This window comes from Balaenoptera ricei, chromosome 3 (assembly GCF_028023285.1).
Source record: "Balaenoptera ricei isolate mBalRic1 chromosome 3, mBalRic1.hap2, whole genome shotgun sequence".
NCBI classification, from domain to species: domain Eukaryota; kingdom Metazoa; phylum Chordata; class Mammalia; order Artiodactyla; family Balaenopteridae; genus Balaenoptera; species Balaenoptera ricei.
Genome location: NC_082641.1, coordinates 120,788,039 through 120,810,334, shown reverse-complemented (window position 1 = coordinate 120,810,334; position 22,296 = coordinate 120,788,039). Strand labels below are relative to the sequence as shown.

The following is a 22,296-nucleotide window of genomic DNA, read 5'->3' as shown; positions in this document are numbered from 1 at the left end:
TTTATGATTTTTTTCCTTTTGCTAACTTTGGGGTTTTTTTGTTCTTCTTTCTCTAATTGCTTTAGGTGTAAGGTTAGCTTGTTTATTTGAGATGTTTCTTGTTTCTTGAGGTAGGATTGTGATGCTATAAACTTCCCTCTTAGAACCGCTTTTGCTGCATCCCATAGGGTTTGGGTCATTGTGTTTTCCTTGTCATTTGTTTCTAGGTATTTTTTTATTTCCTCTTTGATTTCTTCAGTGATCTCTTGGTTATTTAGTAACATATTGTTTAGCCTCCAGGTGTTTCTATTTTTTACAGATTTCTTCCTGTAATTGATATCTACTCTTATAGCCTTGTGGTCGGAAAAGATACTTGATACAATTTCAATTTTCTTATATTTACCAAGGCTTGCTTTGTGACGCAAGCTATGATCTATCCTGGAGAATGTTCCATGAGCACTTGAGAAAAAGTGTATTCTGTTGTTTGGGGATGGAATGTCCTATAAATATCAATTAAGTCCATCTTGTTTAGTGTATCATTTAAAGCTTGTGTTTCCTTATTTGTTTTCATTTTGGATGATCTGTCCATTGATGAAAGTGGGGTGTTAAAGTCCCCTACTATGATTGTGTAACTGTCGATTTCCCCTTTTATGGCTGTTAGCATTTGCCTTATGTATTGAGGTGCTCCTATGTTGGGAGCATAAATATTTACAACTGTTATATCTTCTTGGATTGATCCCTTGATCATTATGTAGTGTCCTTCCTTGTCTCTTGTAATAGTCTTTATTTTAGAGTGTATTTTGTCTGATATGAGAATTGCTACTCCAGCTTTCTTTTGATTTCCATTTGCATGGAATATCTTTTTCCATCCCCTGACTTTCAGTCTGTATGTGTCCCTAGGTGTGACGCGGGTCTCTAGTAGACAGCATATATACAGGTCTTCTTTTTTGTATCCATTCAGCCCATCTGTGTCTTTTGGTGGGAGCATTTAATCCATTTACATTTAAGGTAATTATCGATATGTATGTTCCTCTTACCAATTTCTTGTTTTGGGTTTGTTATTGTAGGTCTTTTCCTTCTCTTGTGTTTCCTGCCTAGAGACGTTCCTTTAGCATTTGTTGTAAAGCTGGTTTGGTGGTGCTGAATTCTCTTAGCTTTTGCTTGTCTGTTAAGGTTTTAATTTCTCTGTGGAATCTGAATGAGATCCTTGCTGGGTAATCTTGGTTGTAGGTTTTTTCCCTTTCATCACTTTAAATATGTCCTGCCACTCCCTTCTGGCTTACAGAGTTTCTGCTGAAAGATCAGCTGTTAGCCTTATGGGGATTCCCTTGTATGTTATGTGTTGTTTTTCCCTTGCTGCTTTTAATATTTTTTCTTTGTATTTAATTTTTGATAGTTTGATTAATATGTGTCTTGGCATGTTTCTCCTTGGATTTATCCTGTATGGGACTCTGTGCTTCCTGGGCTCGACTGTTTCCTTTACCATATTGGGGAAGTTTTCAACTATAATCTCTTCAAATATTTTCTCAGTCCCTTTCTTTTTCTCTTCTTCTTCTGGGACCCCTATAAGTCGAATGTTGGTGCATTTAACATTGTCCCCGAGGTCTCTCAGATTGTCCTCAATTCTTTTCATTCTTTTTTCTTTATTCTGCTCCGCGGTAGTTATTTCTACTGTTTTATCTTCCAGGTCACTTATCTGTTCTTCTGCCTCAGTTATTCTGCTATTGATTCCTTCTAGAGAATTTTTAATATCATTAATTTGTTGTTCATCATTGTTTGTTTGCTCGTTAGTTCTTCTAGGTCCTTGTTAAACGTTTCTTGTATTTTCTCCATTCTATTTCCAAGATTTTGGATCATCTTTACTATCATTACTCTGAATCCATTTTCAGGTAGACTGCCTATTTCCTCTTCATTTGTTTGGTCTGGTGGGTTTTTACCTTGCTCCTTCATCTGCTGTGTGTTTCTCTGTCCTCTCATTTTGCTTAACTTACTGTGTTTGCGGTCTCCTTTTCGCAGGCTGCAGATTCGTAGTTCCCGTTTTTTTTGGTGTCTGCCCCCAGTGGCTAAGGTTGGTTCAGTGTGTTGTGTAGGCTTCCTGGTGGAGGGGACTAGTGCCTGTGCTCTGGTGGATGAGCCTGGATCTTGTCTTTCTGCTGGGAAGGACTGCATCTGGTGGTGTGTTTTGGGGTGTCTGTGAACTTAGTATAATTTTAGGCAGCCTCTCTGCTAATGGGTAGGGTTGTGTTCCTGTCTTGCTAGTTGTTTGGCATAGGGTGTCCAGCACTGTAGCTTGCTGGTCATTGAGTGGAGCTAGGTCTTAGCGTTGAGATGGAGATCTCTGGGAGAGCTTTCGCCGTTTGCTATTACATGGAGCCGGGAGGTCTCTGGTGGACCAATGTCCTGAACTCGGCTCTCCCACCTCAGAGGCACAGGCCTGACACCCAGCTGTAGCACCAAGACCCTGTCAGCCACACGGCAATAAGATGTCCTGGTCAAACGGGGTCCTAGCTGATTCTGAACAGAACCATGAGACACACAGAGACATTCCAGGAACAGTTTTTTTAAAGTAAGTTCTGACAACCCAAACAAGATGCTTGTGTTGGCTTAATATAAAATTAACATATTCAGTGAACTATCATATTCAAAATTATTAATACATACAAAAATGATAAAAATTTATTTGATTCCAATTTTCATTTAATATCATAGATCTAAAGTGGGGTGGAGGGATAGGAGGATAGAATAAATGGAAACTACAGCCACGACAAGGAATCATGGGCTATAGGAAAATAAGTTACAAGGTCTCCTTATGTCAAAGGAAATATATGTGATAAACAACAGTAAAGGTGGGAATGAATGTGGTATATGCTGTGCTCTTTCTTCATCAGGCTGTCTCTTAACTGAAACTACTGAATGCATTCATCTCAAGTAATCCAGGTTCTCCATTCTCCCTGGAAAACGTACTGATTGATGCAGGGCAGGCTGAACACTGGGGCCAAGATGACTTCCTGTACTCCACACATTGCTATTCCCATCAGTTATGCTCTATGCTTACCAACACTTCCTGGTGTTTTGGGAGTTTTTTCCCCCCAAAAATATGTTTATTCCATTTGTGTCATTCTTGTAATTACTCGATTTAATTAAATATTAAGTAAAATGATGAAATATGAGTAATAGAAGAAATAGTTGTTGTTCTATAAAATCTAAATGGAAAAACGCCCTATAAATAATTGCTGTCAAACTAGGTGGACGTATGACTACTTTAAAAGATTGTGGCAAGGGCAGGGGGCATGAACCATAAAAATTTAGAAATCTACACTCATTTTGTAAGTATTTTAATTTGTTGCTCTTTAAGGAAAACTGGGGAAATAGTAATACTACATATTAATAATAATTGCTAATGATGATTGAACACTTAATATACCCCAGGAATTAGTCTAAGCACATCACATATGTCGAACTTGTTTACTGTTTATAATAACTTGAATTAGTACCATTATCATCCCCATTTTACAGATGATGGAAACTGAGGCACAGAGAGTTAGGTTGTCCAAGGTTACTTTCTTCATAGAGGTGGTGGAGGCCAGCCAGCCAGTCTGGCTCTTAACAGCTATGCTGTACTGATGCCATGTGGGTACAGTTTATACATGAATGAAAACACGGAACGCCAGTCAGTGGGCTCCTCAAAGCTTTAGACCTTTATCAGAGGATTAGAAAATAAATGTTCAATCACAGGTTGTAGGTTTTAAAGCTTAAAATTTCCAAGTATAATTTTTTTTTTACGATTCCCTTGCTTTAACTTTTTTTTTTAACTGACTTTTTAATTGAATTAAATACCAGTCCAATCCCATCAGTGAGAAGGTTTTGCCCTCTACAAAGGGGCAAGTGAAAACGGTGGTCTTAAATACATACCAGAATGGGAGTTGAGATCTGTGTACACTGGCATAGGGATTGACTGTAGATACTTGAGCAGGAGCATGACAGGATTTAATTGATTTGGAGGAGTAATCTGGCAGTGAGGCCTGGATTATTTTAATAGAAATGATACAAGAGATGAACAAAATGGGAGTACTCACTTGGATAATATATCAACTGCTGTATAAATGTAAAAAGTGGTTTGGTTACTATTCAGGTTTAAGGTTTTATCGACCTTAGGATACAGTCTCAGACCCTTTCCATTCCTTCCTTCCTTCCTTCCTTCACTCATTCCTTTAACAAATATCCACTGGGCACCTACTATGCACTAGTGATATAGCGATGAAAAAGACAGACACAGGCTCTGCCACCACAGGGCTTTTATATTCTAGTGGGGGACACAGAAATTTAACAAATGAATCCAGAAATAACAAACTATCACTGTAATGTGCTACCAAAGTAAAGTACAGGACAGTAATGGGAACAAACAGTAATAGGTCTTTGTTTGTTTGTTTTAGGAAGGAGTACTCAGGTGTTTAAACATAAGACAGTTAAAATGAGGATCTTGAGTACTACCTGTACACATTTCATTAACTCATTTGGCCTCCACAACAATTCAGTAAAAGTGATATTATGACTAGTTGACTGAATGTTTTATTATAACTACGTACTGGTCTCTGTTCTAGGAGTGGGACATATAGCAATGAACAAGACAGAAAAGGTTCTTGCCTTGATGGAGTTTGGATATATTACCTTCATTCTCACCTTTGCTTCTGAGACAATCAAATATATTCCCCCTCAGATGGGGATTCATCCTATTTCTTCTCCTGTAGTAATTATAACTTCCCAGGTTACAGATTAGTAATTTTCATATCTACAGATTTAAGATAGTATATATAAAACACTTTCAATGGTGCCTGGCAGATAGTAGAAGTTCAATAAATATTAACTACTGTTAGAATTGCTTTTATTATTACAATGCTTAATCTCATGTCTTTTCTGGTACACTGGATTTCATTTCTTGAATTAAATCCCATACACACTTATTGCAAGCCTATCATGGAATTTACATATTCTTTCATGGAAGTTACAAGATCAGTGAAGAAAAATCTCTTTAATATTGTCTATTTCTGTCCTCCATGCTTAGCTGTGTGATCTTGGATACACCTCAAGCTCTGTAAGCCTCAGCTTCCTCATGTTGAAAAATTAGAGTAATACCTATCTATTCAGCTATTGTGGGCAGCAGACGTGTGTGTATGTGTGTGTTGGGTTAATCAGTAAATGTTAGCCATAAAGCACAATTCTAACTCTGAAAAGCAAACACTGGGCTAATCTACAGTTTGTGCATGCTTTCAAATGAACATGCAAGACTAAAGAATGAGAGTTTTTTCTATCAAATTAAAAAATTAACAGGCATATTTAGACCACTGAAAAGAAAAAATCAGGAAAATTCCACACTTTTGCTCCATTGAAAGTGTTTTCAAGGGCGATTTTTAATCTGAAATGATGTGTCCTCTCCCATTTTAAAGTGATCCACTGGACCTGCAGGAAAAAATGAGTGGGGAGAAAGTTAATTGGGAACTCTTATAAAAGCAGATGTTGTTTAAAAGCAGGGTATCCACCACCTACAATGTGAACAGGTAAGAGAGATGAGGTGGATTTTTTTTTAGAGCACAGATTCAACTATGAAATAGGTTTATGGTATGGGAAGAGGTACTTGATTAGGTATCTGTTATGGTCCCTTTACATATATATGTACAAATTATTATATATAATATATTACATATATAAATAGTTCCTACTATAACTTCTAAGCAGATGTACAAGGATGATCATTTCAGTATGTTATTTAACTCATTTTTAAAACATGCGTAACATATTATGTATTGTAGGTTTGAGTCTTGATTTTTTTTCATGAAGCTGTTGGTTTTTTGGGGACCCAATGCAGTCAAGACATCTGATTCTAGTATTTGAGACTCAGAAGGTAGGACACCTGGCAAGTAGGCAAAGTAGCGTTCTCGAGTCAATTCTCATTTAGTATCCACTATGAGCACCCAAGACAGGGGCCTCCCTCCAGTTGACTTAAGCCAAGGTAAAGAAAAGAGGAGTCATCTCGTCTGTATCCAGAGAGGTTTTGTTAACAACTGGGTTGCTCGGCGCCCTTCATAAAAATTCTCCTGGCTGAGGGTTCTACCAGCCAGGGTTGGCTGAGGGTTGGCAAAGGTCTTGGTTCCCTTCACTCCTCCGAGGCTGTGAGCGTATCTTCCTTTGCCAAGATGGCGGCCCCGGCATCATCTGGAGGCGGCCCGCGCAGATCGCCTCCGGGCAGGCGGCTCGCTAATAGCCTAGTTCTCTCCCGTCATCTCGAACGACACACGGGGCAGCGCCTACACCCCCAGAACCGAGGAAGGGCGACCTAGGCTGCCCGCTAGCGAGAACCTTTGCCAAGATGGTGGACGCGCGGCCGGGCGGTGTCAGCTGCCTTTACCAAGATGGCGGCAGGCGACTTCCGGCACGCACTCCCCCCAGATCCTCTGCAACATGTCAGGGCAGAGCAGCCGCCGCCAGTCTGAGCGCGGCCTGGAGAGAGAGTGGCTGAGGCCGAGCGCCCGGGCAGGGCTAGGTGGAGTTGCGGCAGCCTCCGCCCCCGGCTGCAGCTGGCAAGCGCTGTCACCTGTGGGGTCGCAAAAGTTACCTCCCCAAACCCTAAAGCAACACAGGACAACCTTTCTCCGAGTCACACAAATCATAATATGTGCCGCCCAAGGTAGGAGGCTCGATCCCGGCGTCGCCCAAGCCCTCCGGACGCGGCGAGCTGGGGAAGGGGGCGGGGGCGGGGGCGGGGGCCTCTGGCGCGGACTCCTCTAGCCCCACTCCCCTCTCTTTGGGGACAGGCCACGTGTTTCCCTCGGACAGAGGGGGAAGGCACGTAACGGGAAGAGCTGGAAGGAGTTTAATGCTGACATTTTAAAGCTGCGTGTGTTCTGTTTTATTTGGAGGGATGGGGGTCCCACGAACACGAAGGGGTGGGCGACGCATTGAGGCGAGTGCAGCAAATGTCAAGATTCGGGGGAGGGGCCTCCGCGGGAAACCTGGACGTGGGCCCCGAAGGGGGTGGAAGGAGAGGTCAGGAGTTGGGGTGGGGGGAAGGAGGGCGTACTGTGCAAGCAACTTACTGTTTCGCTTGCAACTTGCTTTTAAGCCTGCCACCTCCCGCTTTCCTTAAGAATAATAATTTAAAAAGGCAAAGAAATCCAGTTCGCTGGAGGTTTTGCATTTGGCGTGCAACTTCCTTCAAGTGTGAGCGCGCTAGGAGGGAGGGAGGGATGGGGGTTGAACTTGGCAGGCGGTGCCTCCTTCTGCCGCCGCCGCCGCCGCCGCCTCGCAGGCTCGGAGAAGAGGGTGGAGGACAGTCGGGGCGCAGGGGAGGGTGGGTTCTACTTTGCAACTTCTCTCCCGGTGCGAGCACGCGGCGGCGGGTGCAGACTGGGCCGCCCAGACGATGCGGGGGTGGGGGACCCGCCGGCACGCGACTCCCCCTCGGCCCAGAGTATGTATGCGCCGACCCCCTTCCCTGCCCTCCCCTCCCTGAAGCCTCCCCAGAGGGCGTGTCTGGCCGTCCGGCCCTACGAGGGGCCGAGACGCCGCTGCACCGTTTCCGTGCAACCCTGTAGCCTCGTGCGAAGTGACACACTTCGCTCAACTCGCCCGGGGGCGGCGGCGCGGACCACCCTCGCGGCTCTGCTGCGGGCCGCGCCCCGGCTCCCCCAGCCAGTCCGCTGTCACCCGCAGGGGCGCTGACGGTTGCCGCCGAGGGACCGGGCGAGCTCCGGAGTGGGTCGGGAGTCGCGGAGCTGGGCTGGGGCGGGAAGGAGCAGCGAGAAGAGAAACTAGAGAAACTCGGCTTCCCTCCGAAGCCCGCCCCAGAAAGACCAGGTCGGCCCCCGCCGCCGCCTCCTCTCCTTTTTCCTGGGGGGTGAGGGGTGGGGGGCGAGGAGAAGCCTCGCGCGCCAGGGAGGCAGCCTCGGCGGGGGCTGTGCCTGGGGGCCGCGGGCGGGCAGGCGCCGTCGCGGCCGGGGTGGCGGGGCCCTCGCGGAGGGCGTGGGGGCGGGGGCCGCGGCCGCCCCTGCAGTTGCCTAGCGTCGCCAACAGGTTGCACCGTTCCCCGCGCCGCCGCGCGGCCCCTCGGGCGGGGAGCGGCCGGGGGTGGGGTGGGAGCGCGTGTGTGTGCGCGCCGCGGCGCCGCCTCCGCCCGCCCCCCGCTCGGTCCCGCTCGCCTGCAGCGGCCGGGCGGCCCTTTCGCGTGTCCGCGCTGCCTCCCCTCCTCCTCCTCCTCCATTTTGCGAGCTAGAGTCTGTGACGGGAGCCCCAGTCACCGCCCGCCCGTCGGGGACGGATTCTAGTGGGTGGAAAGAGACGCCGCAGCCGGAGCGGCGGGAGCGGCGGGGCGCCGGCACGAAGGACGCGCGCCCGAGAGCCCCGGCCCGCGAAGACGGGCGCGGGGCGGGGAGCTGGCTTGTCAGCCGGGAAATGGGAGACTTTCTCAAATAGGGGCTCTCCCCTCCCCCCATGGAGAAGGGGGCGGCTGTTTACTTCCTTTTTTTAGAGAAAAAAAATCTCTCGCTCCCGCTCCTCCTGCTTTCACACGCTAAGTTGTTTATCTCGGCTGCGGTGGGAGCGGCGGACGGTGTTGGGTGAGTGGCGCCGCCGGCAGAGGTAAGGGGAGGGGAGGGCCGGGGGCTGGGCCCCCACGGGCGCTCGCTCCCCGAGGTGCGGGCCGGGGCCGGGAGGCCGGCTCGGGGGCGCCGCGGGAGCCTGCAAAGTTTTATTAGCTTCGGGTAGTGGGGGTGGGGGCTGGCGAGGGCCGGGGGACGGTGACGACAGGGCAGCGCGCGGGTGACAGCGCTGGCCTCTTTCTCTCCCTGGACCGCCGTCCCCTGGCCGAGGGGGAGGAACCCGAGCTCTCTGCGAGTGGAGCCTCGTCGAGCCGTCCGGGTTTCCAGGCTCTCGTTCCCTGGTGAGGAATCCTGGCCTCTTTTTTTTTTTTTTTCTTCTTCTTCTTCTCTAAGTCCCTTTTCTTTTCCCTCCCAGGGGGCCTCCCAGACACCCATTTTTCTGGTGAACGCTGAGCCGCGTCTGAATCCTGCTCGCCCGACTCTGTCCGCTCCACCCTAGAGCGCCCGAGCGCGAGCAGGGTTTGTGTCGAGGCTCCAGCGCGTCTCCTTTCTGGCGGGCGCGCAGGGGTGTGTGTGAGTGTGTGTGTGTGCGCGCGCGTGTACACACGCAGGGGGCTGACAGCCTGCTACTCGGAGACTTCGGCCAGGGCTGGTGTTATCTGGTGGAAGTGGGTGTGTCGGAGAAAGAACTCAACAGGTCTGGACACATTTCATTTTTAACCTCGCGCTTTTTTCTACCCCCGGCCCCCGCGAGGGTTTGTTCTTTAGCGCTTGGCATCACTTCGCTTCTGACGTTTTGAAGTGGCCCCTTTTAGAAGAAGACCCTCCCTAACCGTAATAGTTTCGTGCTGCGATTTTTGACAAGCGCTAGTCGGACGTTTTGAGGTTGCAGACTTGGTAATTGCAGCCTTGTAATGCCGCTTAAGACCCCTTGGCATGGTTCATTAAGGCCAATTACTGTGACAGGGTTATTTGCAATTTAAACGGAGGGATAAAATCGTTTGAGGGATTGTTTCGTTTTATGAAGTATTGTTTTGGTTTCTAGTTTGAAGGCAGCTGTCAAAGTGGCGTGGAAATTCATTAGGCTCCGTTTGATACCTTGTGTTTAGAGATCGTTATCAGCTAAACACGGCGGAGGGGCGGGGAGATAAGCAGTTTACCCTCAAGATTTGTAGGGACACGTCCCCACCTCTCTGTCTACCTTAATCACGCTCCACTTTTAGCGAGGGCCAGTGAAGTTTATGCTTCTTGAAGTCTCTGTACGGGAAAAGTTTTCTTTCATTGGACAGGATTTGACTATACTGTCGCAAATATGCTTATCAAAGTCTCTGCCCGCCTCTTAAAACATCTTTGATTGTCAACAATCTTCTAGCAACCTAACCCTCTTGAGAGTAGGCTCAGAATTAGGATAGGTGAAGGTTTAGAATGCAGGGAGGATTATTCTGAGCATTGTATTATGTTTTATTTTACTTGGATTTATATGAATGTGATTTTACAGTTCTGGGGTGGTTTTTTCCCCTTTGTTTTTCAATACTTCGATATTTGGAAAGGAAAAATCTTAATTTACAGACATAATAGTATTTCATACTGAGGGTCTTAAGCAGTGTTAAAAGAAAATGTAGCTTCATCTAGAATTTATTGTGTTGTAAGGGTTTGAGAGAGCTATATTTCTTATACCATATTTTAAAAATTGTAATGAGAAGCTACTACACATTCTGCTTTTTTAAATCTAAATTTTAGTTAGCCCGTATACAGTGTGTTTCATTTCATATGTCCAAAATTTGAAAGCAGGCACTATTAGGCACATTCAGTAAGAAATATGGGTTAAAAATAGGAGCCTTTTCCTACCCTATTGGAAGATGAGCAGACCATCATTGTTTATTTTCCAAGTGAAGCGCATGGTTCACTAGTAGATTGTACTAAAAGGTTTGGATGTGTGACCAGCCGGTAGGAGAGAAATTGGGAGTAATCAGAGATAGAGAATTCTAGCATAGTGTTTATCAGATTTTATGTTTATTAGTTCTCAGAAAAGCCAACAGCCTTGACTGGTTGAAAAGAGGTAGGAATTTCAATGATCATACTTCCTTTTTTTTAATTAAATACTTTGACATCAACTTGAACCTTCAGAATAATCAGATGTAATGAATTATAATGTCTGTGATTAACAGAGTTACCAATTTGTGAGTGGCAGGATGAATAGCCAAGCTTAGTTTGATACAGTTTTGTTCTCAGCTGTGCAAATGGACTGCACTGTACTTTTAAATGTGGCACACTGAATGGGAGCAGGAGACACGGCTTTTATATTGTGGAAGACAGAATCTACTCTTCTGATAACAAGGAATTAGATTCGGAATTAACTAAAAGGTTCATTTAACAGGCTCTTACTAATCGGATCACAGAGATAATGTGATTTTATAGCTTATTATGTCCGCCTCTCTTTTTTTTGTAGCTGATATTCACTGATGGACCCCAAGGAATCATTAAGCCCCCCCAGTAGAGAAGAAATCCCCAGCAGTGTGCTTGGTCGAGAGAGGGGAAATGTGATGGACTTCTATAAAACCCTAAGGGGAGGAGCTACTGTGAAGGTTTCTGCATCTTCACCCTCACTGGCTGCTGCTTCTCAGGCAGACTCCAAGCAGCAAAGACTTTTGGTTGATTTTCCAAAAGGCTCAGGAAGCAATGTGCAGCAGCCAGATCTGTCCAAGGCAGTTTCACTCTCAATGGGACTGTATATGGGAGAGACAGAGACAAAAGTGATGGGAAATGACCTGGGATTCCCACAGCAGGGCCAAATGAGCCTTTCCTCTGGGGAAACAGACTTCCGGCTTCTGGAAGAAAGCATCGCAAACCTCAATAGGTCGACCAGTGTTCCAGAGAACCCCAAGAATTCAGCATCAGCTGCTGCCTCTGCTGCCCCCACAGAGAAGGAGTTTCCAAAAACTCACTCTGATGTATCTTCAGAACAGCAAAATTTGAAGGGCCAGACTGGCACTAATGGGGGTAATGTGAAGTTGTATACCACAGACCAAAGCACCTTTGACATATGGAGGAAAAAACTCCAGGATTTGGAGTTTTCTTCTGGGTCCCCAGGTAAAGAGACAAGTGAGAGTCCTTGGAGCTCAGACCTCTTGATAGATGAAAACTGTTTGCTTTCTCCTTTGGCAGGAGAGGACGATCCATTCCTTCTGGAAGGAAACTCGAAAGAGGACCGTAAGCCTCTTGTTTTACCGGACACTAAACCTAAAATTAAGGATAATGGAGATCTTATCTTATCAAGCCCTAACAGTGTGCCACTGCCCCAAGTGAAAACAGAAAAAGAAGATTTTATCGAACTCTGCACCCCTGGAGTAATTAAGCAGGAGAAACTGGGCCCAGTTTACTGTCAGGCCAGCTTTTCTGGAGCAAATATAATTGGTAATAAAATGTCTGCCATTTCTGTTCATGGTGTGAGTACCTCTGGGGGACAGATGTACCACTATGACATGAATACAGCATCCCTTTCTCAACAGCAGGATCAGAAACCTATTTTTAATGTCATTCCACCAATTCCTGTTGGTTCAGAAAATTGGAATAGATGCCAAGGATCTGGAGATGATAACTTGACTTCCTTAGGGACTTTGAACTTCTCCGGTCGATCGGTTTTTTCTAATGGCTATTCAAGGTAAGATTAATGCTTTCTGTTTCTTGAGAATGGTACATTTAAGATCAATTGATAGGTTTAAATATTCATTTATTTGAATGTGTTCGACAACAATTCAAGTGCTTTTTCATGTGAAAAAGTTTAAGCGGGCTTTTGAAAGTAGGCATGGTAGAAAACCTAAGTGATTGGTCTGTACAAAACCCTTCCCAGTTTTTTTTTTTTTCCCCCTGAAATAATGGTATTTAGTATCCCATTGGCCAGTAATTGAAATTTTTATGTAAAAATTTAAAAGAATACTGCTCATTAACAGGTGTCTTTAGTAAAAACTATGTAAATTCAAGGGGGTATAATGTTTAGAAATATATATTTACTGTGCATATTTTTTAAGCTGTTTTAGAATACGCTCTTACATTACGATGAAAAACACCCGTAATACTTCACGTAATCAAACGTTGTGCTGTATTTGTACATTTGTGAAGTGTTAGCCTGAGGAGATTAAAGGGTTAAAAATTAGAGGTACTAACAATGAACCCTTTTCTTAAAACTGAACCTTGAAGAATCTGAGTTCTGAGATTGCTAAAGCAATGCAGTCAGTGCACAGTGTACCTGACAAGAGTATTAGACGTGGGACTTGCCCACAGAGTTCCTGACCTAAAGCAGATAAGTTGTGTCTGCTGATTGGTCTCTTTAAGAAAGGAATTGGTGGCAACACGGTACTTGATTTTACTTTCAAATGTTCCTACAAGTTCTCAAGTATATTAGCTGATGGCTAACGTTGTTGAGCTTCAGTCTCAGCTGTGTTTGATTTGTTTCTCTGTCTCCTTTTTTCTCCATCATTTATAAGTATTCCGTTTGACCTCAGAAAGGTCTGTTAAAATGTAATTACCAGGAGAAAGTTCTAAATGTAGGTGTATCTTCATAGGGGTTAAGTTCTCTATCCTGCACCCCCCCCCACCCCCAGTTCAGATAAATGTATATCACATTTTAGTTGTGAAGGAAAATATAAAAATGTAATTGTAGAGACACAAGATTGATTAATCAGTGGGTTTTTTTGAGGGGGGAGGAAGGGCATAGTAGACACAGTGATTTCTTTGTATGTAAGTACTGTAAGTTCTTAAATATTAGTGATAGTCACTTCACATTAACTAGTCATTGAAGATTTTATTTAAAACAGTCTTTAAAAATGCTTTTTCTGTTAAAGGTATATTCTAATACTGAGGTGTCTCTTTTCTTTTTAAGTAGGAAGCTTTGCTTGTTGGGGAAAAAATTTCGACTTAGATTTAGGCTATGTTCTGTTCCTTTAAAAGGCTTAGATGTTTCTTATCAAAAGAAAAAAAAAAATCCTTGGTTCTGTGTGTCTTAAGGTAAACTACCTACTAATCTATTATTAAAATAATAATTATCTTTTACTTAGAAGAACACTTCAACTTTTTATTGCTATCATTCTGAATTGAAGGTTTAAAATGTTTTCAGTAAGGAGATTTGAGCTATTATCTCATAAGCTGTTGTGTTTAAATGTTAAAAGACATGCTGTGTTTTAAATTTTTCAATCTCAAATTTTTGGCAGTGGAATTCATGATTGAATGTGCTTGTTTGTCTTGAAAGAGTAAGTACAGTTGGTTTGACTTAAGCTTTCTGTAGGAAACTTACATTGATTTATAAAACATGTAGTTGTACAAAGAAAAATCATATATCTTAGGAGAAGCTTGGTGATTATTAATGCTTTTTGTTCTGATAATCAGCATGGTAATGTTATCATTTTCCTTACTATAAAAAAGGCATGGAACAAGAACTTATCATTTTCCATTCACAGTGAACTTTCATTAAGCCCTATAGAATCTAGGATCTGTAGAATAAGTCTTAGATGAATACAGTTATCCTTAAATCATTAAAGATCATTTTAATACTTTTTCTAGTAGTTTATAACATTTAAAGTGTGTCAGCCTCATAACAGCCATATGATGGTAGACAAAGCAATGATGATGTGGCTCTTTCAAGATTCTTTAATATCCAGTGAAATGATTATTTTATGCCAATGTGTGATTTGGAATTATAATCAGTAGTTTGTGTCCTAATGAAAAGGTATAATATCTTTATAGGATAGTTTGAGAAAGTTTGAAAATTTTGTACCTTATGGGATTAACATTGGGAACTGTGATTACCCAGAACAAAGCTTCTTCCAAATAAATTGAAACAATGTTTCTTTTTTACCATCATTGAATTAGCCTGTTGTTTCCAAACAATAGCCTTGATATAACTGAAATTGGTTGCTTTCTCTTCTCTATATGTTACTGTTTGGTTCCAGCCAAACATTAAGACCAGTGACCCTGAGTAATCAGCAGGTAAATCAACATGTTGAGACCACAACTATACTGAATATTGACTTTCTGAATTTAGATATAGAAATATTAAATCCACTAATAACTTGCATTCTATTTAAGTTTTTTTAAAGCAAAAATTGTAATTTGACTTTTTAAGATGTCACCTAAAATTGCTTTTTCTTAGTATGCTTGAAAAAAGGCACTTTACACTTTGTTTTGGGAGGGAAGGCAATTCCTTCCGATGTGTCAACATAGCACAACATCCCGTTATTACGTTAAATTGTAAAATTATGAGTGTCATGATTGAGCATAGTAAAGTATTTTTTTTAAGGTTTAAGTTCATTGATAGTAAAACAAGAGAAACCTTATTGATACTCAAATACATTCTTTAAGTAAAACGAACTAGCCATTCTACCTTAATATGCTTTTTAAATTCTGAAATTCAGTAAATTTAGCATAAACTTGTAACATTGATGAAGGCAGATTTCTGCATGATTTGATTTCCAGCATTGTTTCACTTGAGCATTAATGGTGAAAGTGCTGAAAAGAGGCAAAGAAGTAAATGGTTTCAGGTAGAATTAGAGTTTTTATTGGGATTATGTTGAAACTTTAGTATTAAAAAGTTGATCGTTTTCTGAAGGTTATGATGATCGGAGAGAAAGAATGATGCAAGATGAATTTGTAAATTCAGTCTTAGGTGGAGTTTAGGGCTCTGTTGGTTGCCATTTAATGAAGCTTTGAAAATTTATGTAGATTTTAACATCTCATTATTAATTGTACCTATGTCTAATTTTATTAACATAATGCAAATGAAGACCTGTACAAACACAGGATGAATGAAGCAAATTCTGTCCCTTTTTTATTTTTCTTATTAACATCGTGTTGAATGTTTTCTCAGAGAAGGGAGGCATAAAGAAGAGATTTTTATTGTTTTTCCCCTTTTTAATGGATACTTTCTTTACTTTCTACCTTTTTCCTCTCCTTCCAAAGGTTCTGGCAGTGAGTGTTTCAATCAGTGTCTTTTTTAACCTTAATGTTTCTGATATTCACTCATAAAATGATTTCTGAATGTTAAAGGAGATTTGCTTTTGGCTATTTGTTTATTTTTAGCTTTATGATAATATTTTCCTTTTTTTAAAACCCTGTACTTCTTTATGGCTATATTATTAGTAAAAGGAAAAAAAAAAACCCACAAGGTAAAACACATTGTGTATTCAGGTGTGTCAATTTAGTGTGGAATGACTCCAGTACAGAAATGTGTGATTAGCGTGTGGTCAGATTTTATTGAAATTACTTCTTGTGATGTTTTTTTGGCTATTCCATTATATTTTTATAACTGATAAAGTAATTTGTATTATAATGCTGTTTTGGTTTTATCTATTGATGTTACAGATATTTTAGTTAATCTGACCACTTTCAATATTATGTTGACTGTTTACAAATTTTATGAAAGACCTACTCTGAAACATACCTTCCATAAATGCAGCTTAAATGCAAATTGTAATAGTAGTAAAATTCATATGTGTGTAGAGATCACTTTAGGGGCTTTTTGAGATTTTAGTGAAGGAGAGATTGGATCAAAAGGGTTTATTTTAGTATGAGTGGCTAATGTGAAAGAACATCTGTATTAATTGGTTGATTATAAGTCTTAATCCACTCTGGCCTGCAGGTGATTGTAATAGGCTAGTTGTTAGGAAATCTTAATTTACGTTGGGTTTAAAATAAGCCTGGGGCATATTTCTTAAAACCCACTTTTTCTTACTTTTAAGATCACACCTAATTTTACTGAGCAGTAAGTTCTCATTATGTACTACTGTTTATCTGAGCAAATTAAATAGACAAAATAGGTTTGTGCCTAATAGCATTTACCCTTCTGAGGACATCCTGGTAATTGTGTAATGCCGTTTTTACAGGTATTTGCCAAATTAATGGGCACTTGCTTCCGTATTTCTGAGTCAAGGAAAATGTATATTGGTAAATCGTGTTGCAGAAGAATTTTCAAGAAATATTTTGTTGAATTAAACTATAACTGAAAAAAAATCAATTACTTATTGACCTTTATAGGAGTGTTTAAAAGCCCATGCTCTCCTTATTTCTGTAATTTCAGAGAGCCAACTGCTCTCATTTCCTTCTGGCTTGTTCTACTCGTGTTTTGTATTTTCAAGTAAATAAAAATATTCTTATGGAGAACTTCCATTTAGGGGAAGAAAAAAAGAAAAGATCTGTTAAGTGTTCCTCTCTCTTTGAATTGTGCATGATCATTTTTATGTTAACCTGGATTAGAGTGTGAGTTTTAATGGTAATTTTTGTACTGATTTTACCCAGTAAGTTATATTTTAGAAAGTAAGCAGTTTTATAGTGGTTCAAAAATTAGTTGTAGAGAATGATTTCAACCCCCAAACACCTAATTTTGACAGGTTGCCTTTTTATTCCTCACTACCGTCACAAATGTCCCTTGAATACGGGTTTCCAGTGGAGCTTGTGAATTAAAGGGTATTGGGGGAAGGGAGGCAAGAGAGGGAGGAGCAGTAGAGATGTGGAAAGGTGGAAGATAAGTTTAGAAACATCAAGAGCAATTCCCAAAACCAACAATTTGGATCAGCTGTCATGAATTCAGAGGACTAAAAAAAGAAAAATTTGGGGCTGTGTTTATGTACAAAGGAGTGCATTAACCAGGATTACAATTTAGTTTCTTTTATTTGAGGTAAAAATGTAAAGCTACTTGTGGCAATATAACCCTGATGTTTATAGGATTACGTTGTTGTCTTTTGCTATACTTTATTACCAAAAAAAAAAAAAAAAGATGGAATGGAAATTTTAATTCCTTTTAGATTATTTCAGCTAAGATCAAGTTCATATTTTCCCCATTTTTATAGGCTGCTATTTAATCAATAAAAACCTAATTACTGGCATGTAGTTGAAACGATGTGTTATGTTGATATAACCACTTTATATTTCCTAGTGCACTTTGACATACACTGTCATCTGACTATGGAGTACAACCCTCTTCTTTAGTAATATATTTCCATGGGTTGCATATTTTTCTGCTGGAATGTTAAGGAAATAAGTTCTTATTTATGTTACATATATATAATAAATTATGGGATTCTGCAATTGCCAGATGGTCATTTAAACTATTTATATTGCAATATGGTCCTTAAAGCCAATTATTTTGAATGGAAATGTGTCATCACCTAATTTTATCTCTGGGCCAGTTTAAATATTAATGACTTATCTTAGTAGAGCTGCATGCTTAAACATACTTTTCCAGAGTAACTCAAATATTAATATTGAGTGCTTTAAAACTTTTTTCTTTTGAGCAAGTTTCAGCGAGATTAAAAATGTCTATAATACAACAAATTTAGTGAAAGCCTCTTATTTTAGAATTTTTTTCATTCACGCTGTTAGCGCTCCAAAAATATCTATGGGGAGAGAAAGGTTTAATGATATGATTAGTTGTAAATGTTTAGCACATTATCTTACATTGAATTTTTATGTTTTTAACAATTTGAGAGTTCAACTTAAGTATGCAGTGTTTAGGGCATACAGTTTGTTGCAATAAATGTTAGCTTTTCTTTTTATAATAAAATTAACCTTTATTCTAGTTGATTTCATAATTCTTAATATTTAGCTGTGGCTATTATGAAAGTATATTTGATAGCCAATTTTTTAAAGCTGTTGTGAAATGACATCTAATTTAGTACGTGCTTTATTATTTCATGCTGGTTGGGGCAATGCAATGACTTATGACCTTATGATTGTCACATGTTGAACTTTAAAGCTCTACCGGTTTGCTATGGACACTGTTTTACTTTGTTGTTGTTTTAAAGTTTTTGTGTTTTTGTAATTATTGGGGATAAGGATTTTCTTAATTTTAAGATGATATAAATTGCAAATTTGGTGGGTTTTTTTTTTCAATCTTCAAATCCCTTCCAAACAATTTAATTTAGTTATTCAATAGTAGACATAGTAGAAGGAACTAGACTAAAAATTAGAAGACTTGAGTTCTAAGGCTGAGCTGAACCAATCTATGACCTTGAGTAATTAGGTGTTTTAGAGTCAAAATATTTTCTTTACAATTATATATGAATTATTTTCAAAACATGTACTTCTGTTTCTAAAATTCTACAATCATCTTAACCTATTGTTTTAGTGAAGGAGGCAACTGGGGTAGGGAATGATATACTAAAACTGGGTCTTTGTACATTATCAAGAAGTAGAAGACAAGAATGAACCCAGATTTAAAATAATGTAGTTGGTGGTACATAGAAAATAATATGTAAACACTGTTGTTGGTAGAGCCAGAGAGGTGGGGCTCTTGGGTTCTTAAAGCTTGCTTTCTATGTTTGGTACAATGATTTTAGATTAGAGCTTAAAGGGACTTGAAGCTCATCTACTCCCCACACTCTCATTTCTGAGATGAGGAAATGAGACCTATAGAAAGTGTCTAGAGAAAGATCACAGAATTAGTGGTATCACACTTTGAATACCTAATTCTCAATAGTCTAAGCTCCTCAGCAGGCTTCTCTCAACATCTGGTCTCTAGTTGTAGAGATCTGAAACATAATACAGATTAGGCAGGTGTTCTACAAAAGTTACTTTGAAGTTAATATTATCCATATTCTTTCCTATATATTTTTAACCTTAAAAATCTTAGGAAAAAAGATTATTAAAAATCTTTAATATAATTTTGTGGCACCACTATGCTAAGGACTTTGTATGCATTCATCTCATTTAAACCTCTTAACAATCCTATGAAGATTTTTAATTCTAGTTTCTATATTGTTACTGATTCTGTCCATAGCTTTGTAGTATTGAAGGCAGCTGTTATTTACCTTAATTTTATAGGTGGGGAAATTTGAGACATTTAAAGAAAAAGAGAAAAAAATAGGAATACTTAATAGTGATCTGAAGGGAAATATTTAATATTGTGTTAGAAATCCCTCTTGGATCTTTAATAATTTTTATTTGTCATCAGTGAATTTTTAAACAATATATACAGGAGAAATGGGATCATGCCTCTCTGCTGTCTTGCATATATTTGTGTAGTCACTTACTGCTCCCTGTCACAGTTTCAGCTTCTGTAAAATAGTGAGAGCATCCAGCATTCTTTTTTTTTTTTTTTTTTTTTTTTTTTTTTTTTTTTTTTTTTTTTTTTTTTTTTTTTTAAACTTTGGGTTTATTTATTTATTTATTTTTTTTATGGCTGTGTTGGGTCTTCGTTTCTGTGCGAGGGCTTTCTCTAGTTGCGGCAAGTGGGGGCCATTCTTCATCGCAGTGCGTGGGCCTCTCATTATCGTGGCCTCTCTTGTTGCGGAGCACAGGCTCCAGACGCGCACGCTCAGTAATTGTGGCTCACGGGCCCAGTTGCTCCGCGGCATGTGGGATCTTCCCAGACCAGGGCTCGAACCCGTATCCTCTGCATTGGCAGGCACACTCTCAACCACTGCGCCACCAGGGAAGCCCGCATCCAGCATTCTTGCTTGCGAGATTTGTGCATGGTTGTTTACTTTGAAAATTAAAAAGTACTATAAAAACTCAACGTGGAATTCTTAAAGCTCTGCAAAGTCTACTGAGCTCAAACCAGCATGATCCTCACTGGCTTAAGTACATTGGGACATCTGTGCCTATGTAGGTATTTCCTATTTATCAAGCACTAAGACTTTTTCAGTGTCTACTATGTATAATCCCTGAAGGGTCATGGATCCCAGTTTTATAAGGACTAATATATTTAAAACTTTCTAGTGCCAAGATCACTTTTTTACATTGATATATTTTTCAGTTTGGGGTTTTTGTTAGCTTTTCAATGCCATCTAAATTTAATAGCCATACTGATAACTTCAATCACATTGTTATCTTTTTTTTAATAAATGCTAGAATACCCCCCTTTCTGTTTTACTGTCTGGTATTCTTGTAAAATCAAGTATGCAAAGATTCTTTGTCATTAAGAAACTTTAATTTGAAATGCTGTGAGAAAAAGAGCTTCTGACTATAATGAATACCAAAATTTATCCTAAGTTCATAAATTTGGGAGAATTATGAAGCTCATTTGACTTTATTTACTAACTTTTTTCTTTTTGATAAAGTGGTTGAAAAAAACTTCAGAAAAACAAATTTAGTGGATTAAACCAAAGATATAAATCTCTTTAGATAACAAAGAACCGAGTACAGAAACACGTTAAGTGGCAGTTTCTTATCACTAAACACATACAATGGGCTGGTGTAGGTGCAGTCTATGAGTACTAGATTTTGAATATAATCTAAGAAGAAGTGTTTTTAAAGGAAAGGTAAGAAAAATAGGTGAAATAATCTCTAATTCAATATATTAGGGGTGAGTGATCCTTTAATTGATAATAATCATTTAACAAGATAATAATCACTTAACAAGACTGTGCAGTGCTTTGGGGGTACCAAAGACATTATTTGAAAGAGAAAACAGAGAAGCCAGAAGAAAAAGTTAGAACTAAGAAATCCATGGAAGAAGAAAATGGAAGTTCTAAATGCCAGTTCCAGTGCCTGGTTGAATCTGATTTTTCTAATGCCTAAGTGCTTCTGTATGAGTACTGGGAAATATATAAGCAGCCTAGTTGCACTGTGTTAATAGGTGGACGAGCCACAAAGGCCTGTCCTAGGAAGGGAATTCTTGAGATGGGTGGAGTGGGAGGTTAACTACAACATCTCAAAGGTCCTTCCAGCTGCCGTGGCAGCAGCAAACACTTACTGAGCTAGGCATTGGGCATCCACAGATAAAGAAGAGAAATATCCCCAACCACGACTTCACAGATCTTCTCGAGACCTTCATACTTGTTCCACCATGCCTCCCACTGCCCCCCACCCCACAACTTTCCACATCCATTTTGCTTTTGGAAATGTCCACTTACCCCAGAAGGCATAACTGAAACTTCACAGAGGAGGAGAGTGTGTGGATGCCTGGGAAACAGGAGTTGCCTCAGTTATTTGGAATAAAAAGGTGGTAACAAGGAGTCTGAGACAGATGGAAAGAATGAGCTGATTAGATGAGGAATGAGTAGTTGGCAGTGAGCCAGCAGGAGACTTCGTCACCTGTGGAGGAAACTAATATGTACAGTGTTGTCACCCTATACATTATGTGATGTAAGACAAGGAGAAAACATGATTTGCACGCTTAGTGCATAACCTCAGGTTATGCACCCTTGGTGTAAGACTTTCTTTGTCTTCTAGCCACTTCAGAATATCTCCTTACTCTCTAGAAGAAGCATAATCCTCTTTTTAGGTCCCCTGATGCATTTTATGCCTGGGAACACTCTCCCCCGGATATCTACATGACTCTTTCTCTCACTTTATTTAGGTCTCCACTTAAAACATCAGCTCCTAAGAGAGACCTCTCTGACTGCTTTATCTGAAATAGTAGCATCTTTCACATACTCTTCCCTTCCCCTCAACATTATATACCTAATTGTTTGTGTCTTATCTGCTCACCTGCTGAAATCTAAGTTCCATAAGAGCAGTGATATTGTCTGCCTGGCTTATTCCTATATCCCAGCAAGTCAAAGAGCACATAGTAAGACCTCAATAAATGCACGTTGAATGTATGAATAAACAAACCTGACATATCAACTAAGATGTATAAGAATGGATTGCACTGCTGTCTTTCCAGAGAAAGGAAATGTCAGCAGAAAGTGAGTATCACTGAGAGATGATAGCCCAGGTTATCTTCTCCAGATAGGAAACAGGTTTTAAGATGGGTAAGTGCTTATGTATCCAGAGACAAAGTGTACATAAAGAA

General features: G+C 40.5%; 1 protein-coding gene across 9 annotated transcripts in view; it reads left to right on the top strand.

Moving 5' to 3' along the window:
* NR3C1 (nuclear receptor subfamily 3 group C member 1) overlaps window positions 1–22,296 on the top strand; it is a 471,067-nt gene that overhangs the window by 331,929 nt on the left and 116,842 nt on the right. For 2 of the 9 annotated variants that reach the window (XM_059917384.1, XM_059917375.1), the window contains exons 1-2: window positions 8,158–8,610; window positions 11,020–12,231. In XM_059917384.1, coding sequence (XP_059773367.1) covers window positions 11,033–12,231 — 1,199 coding nt within the window. In that variant the 5' untranslated portion in view covers window positions 8,158–8,610; window positions 11,020–11,032. Of the gene's footprint in view, window positions 1–6,462; window positions 6,662–7,338; window positions 7,445–7,555; window positions 7,831–8,157; window positions 8,611–8,747; window positions 8,912–9,192; window positions 9,268–11,019; window positions 12,232–22,296 lie in introns of those variants that run through there. The other 7 variants (XM_059917379.1, XM_059917377.1, XM_059917380.1 and 4 more) reach the window with 7 other exon arrangements.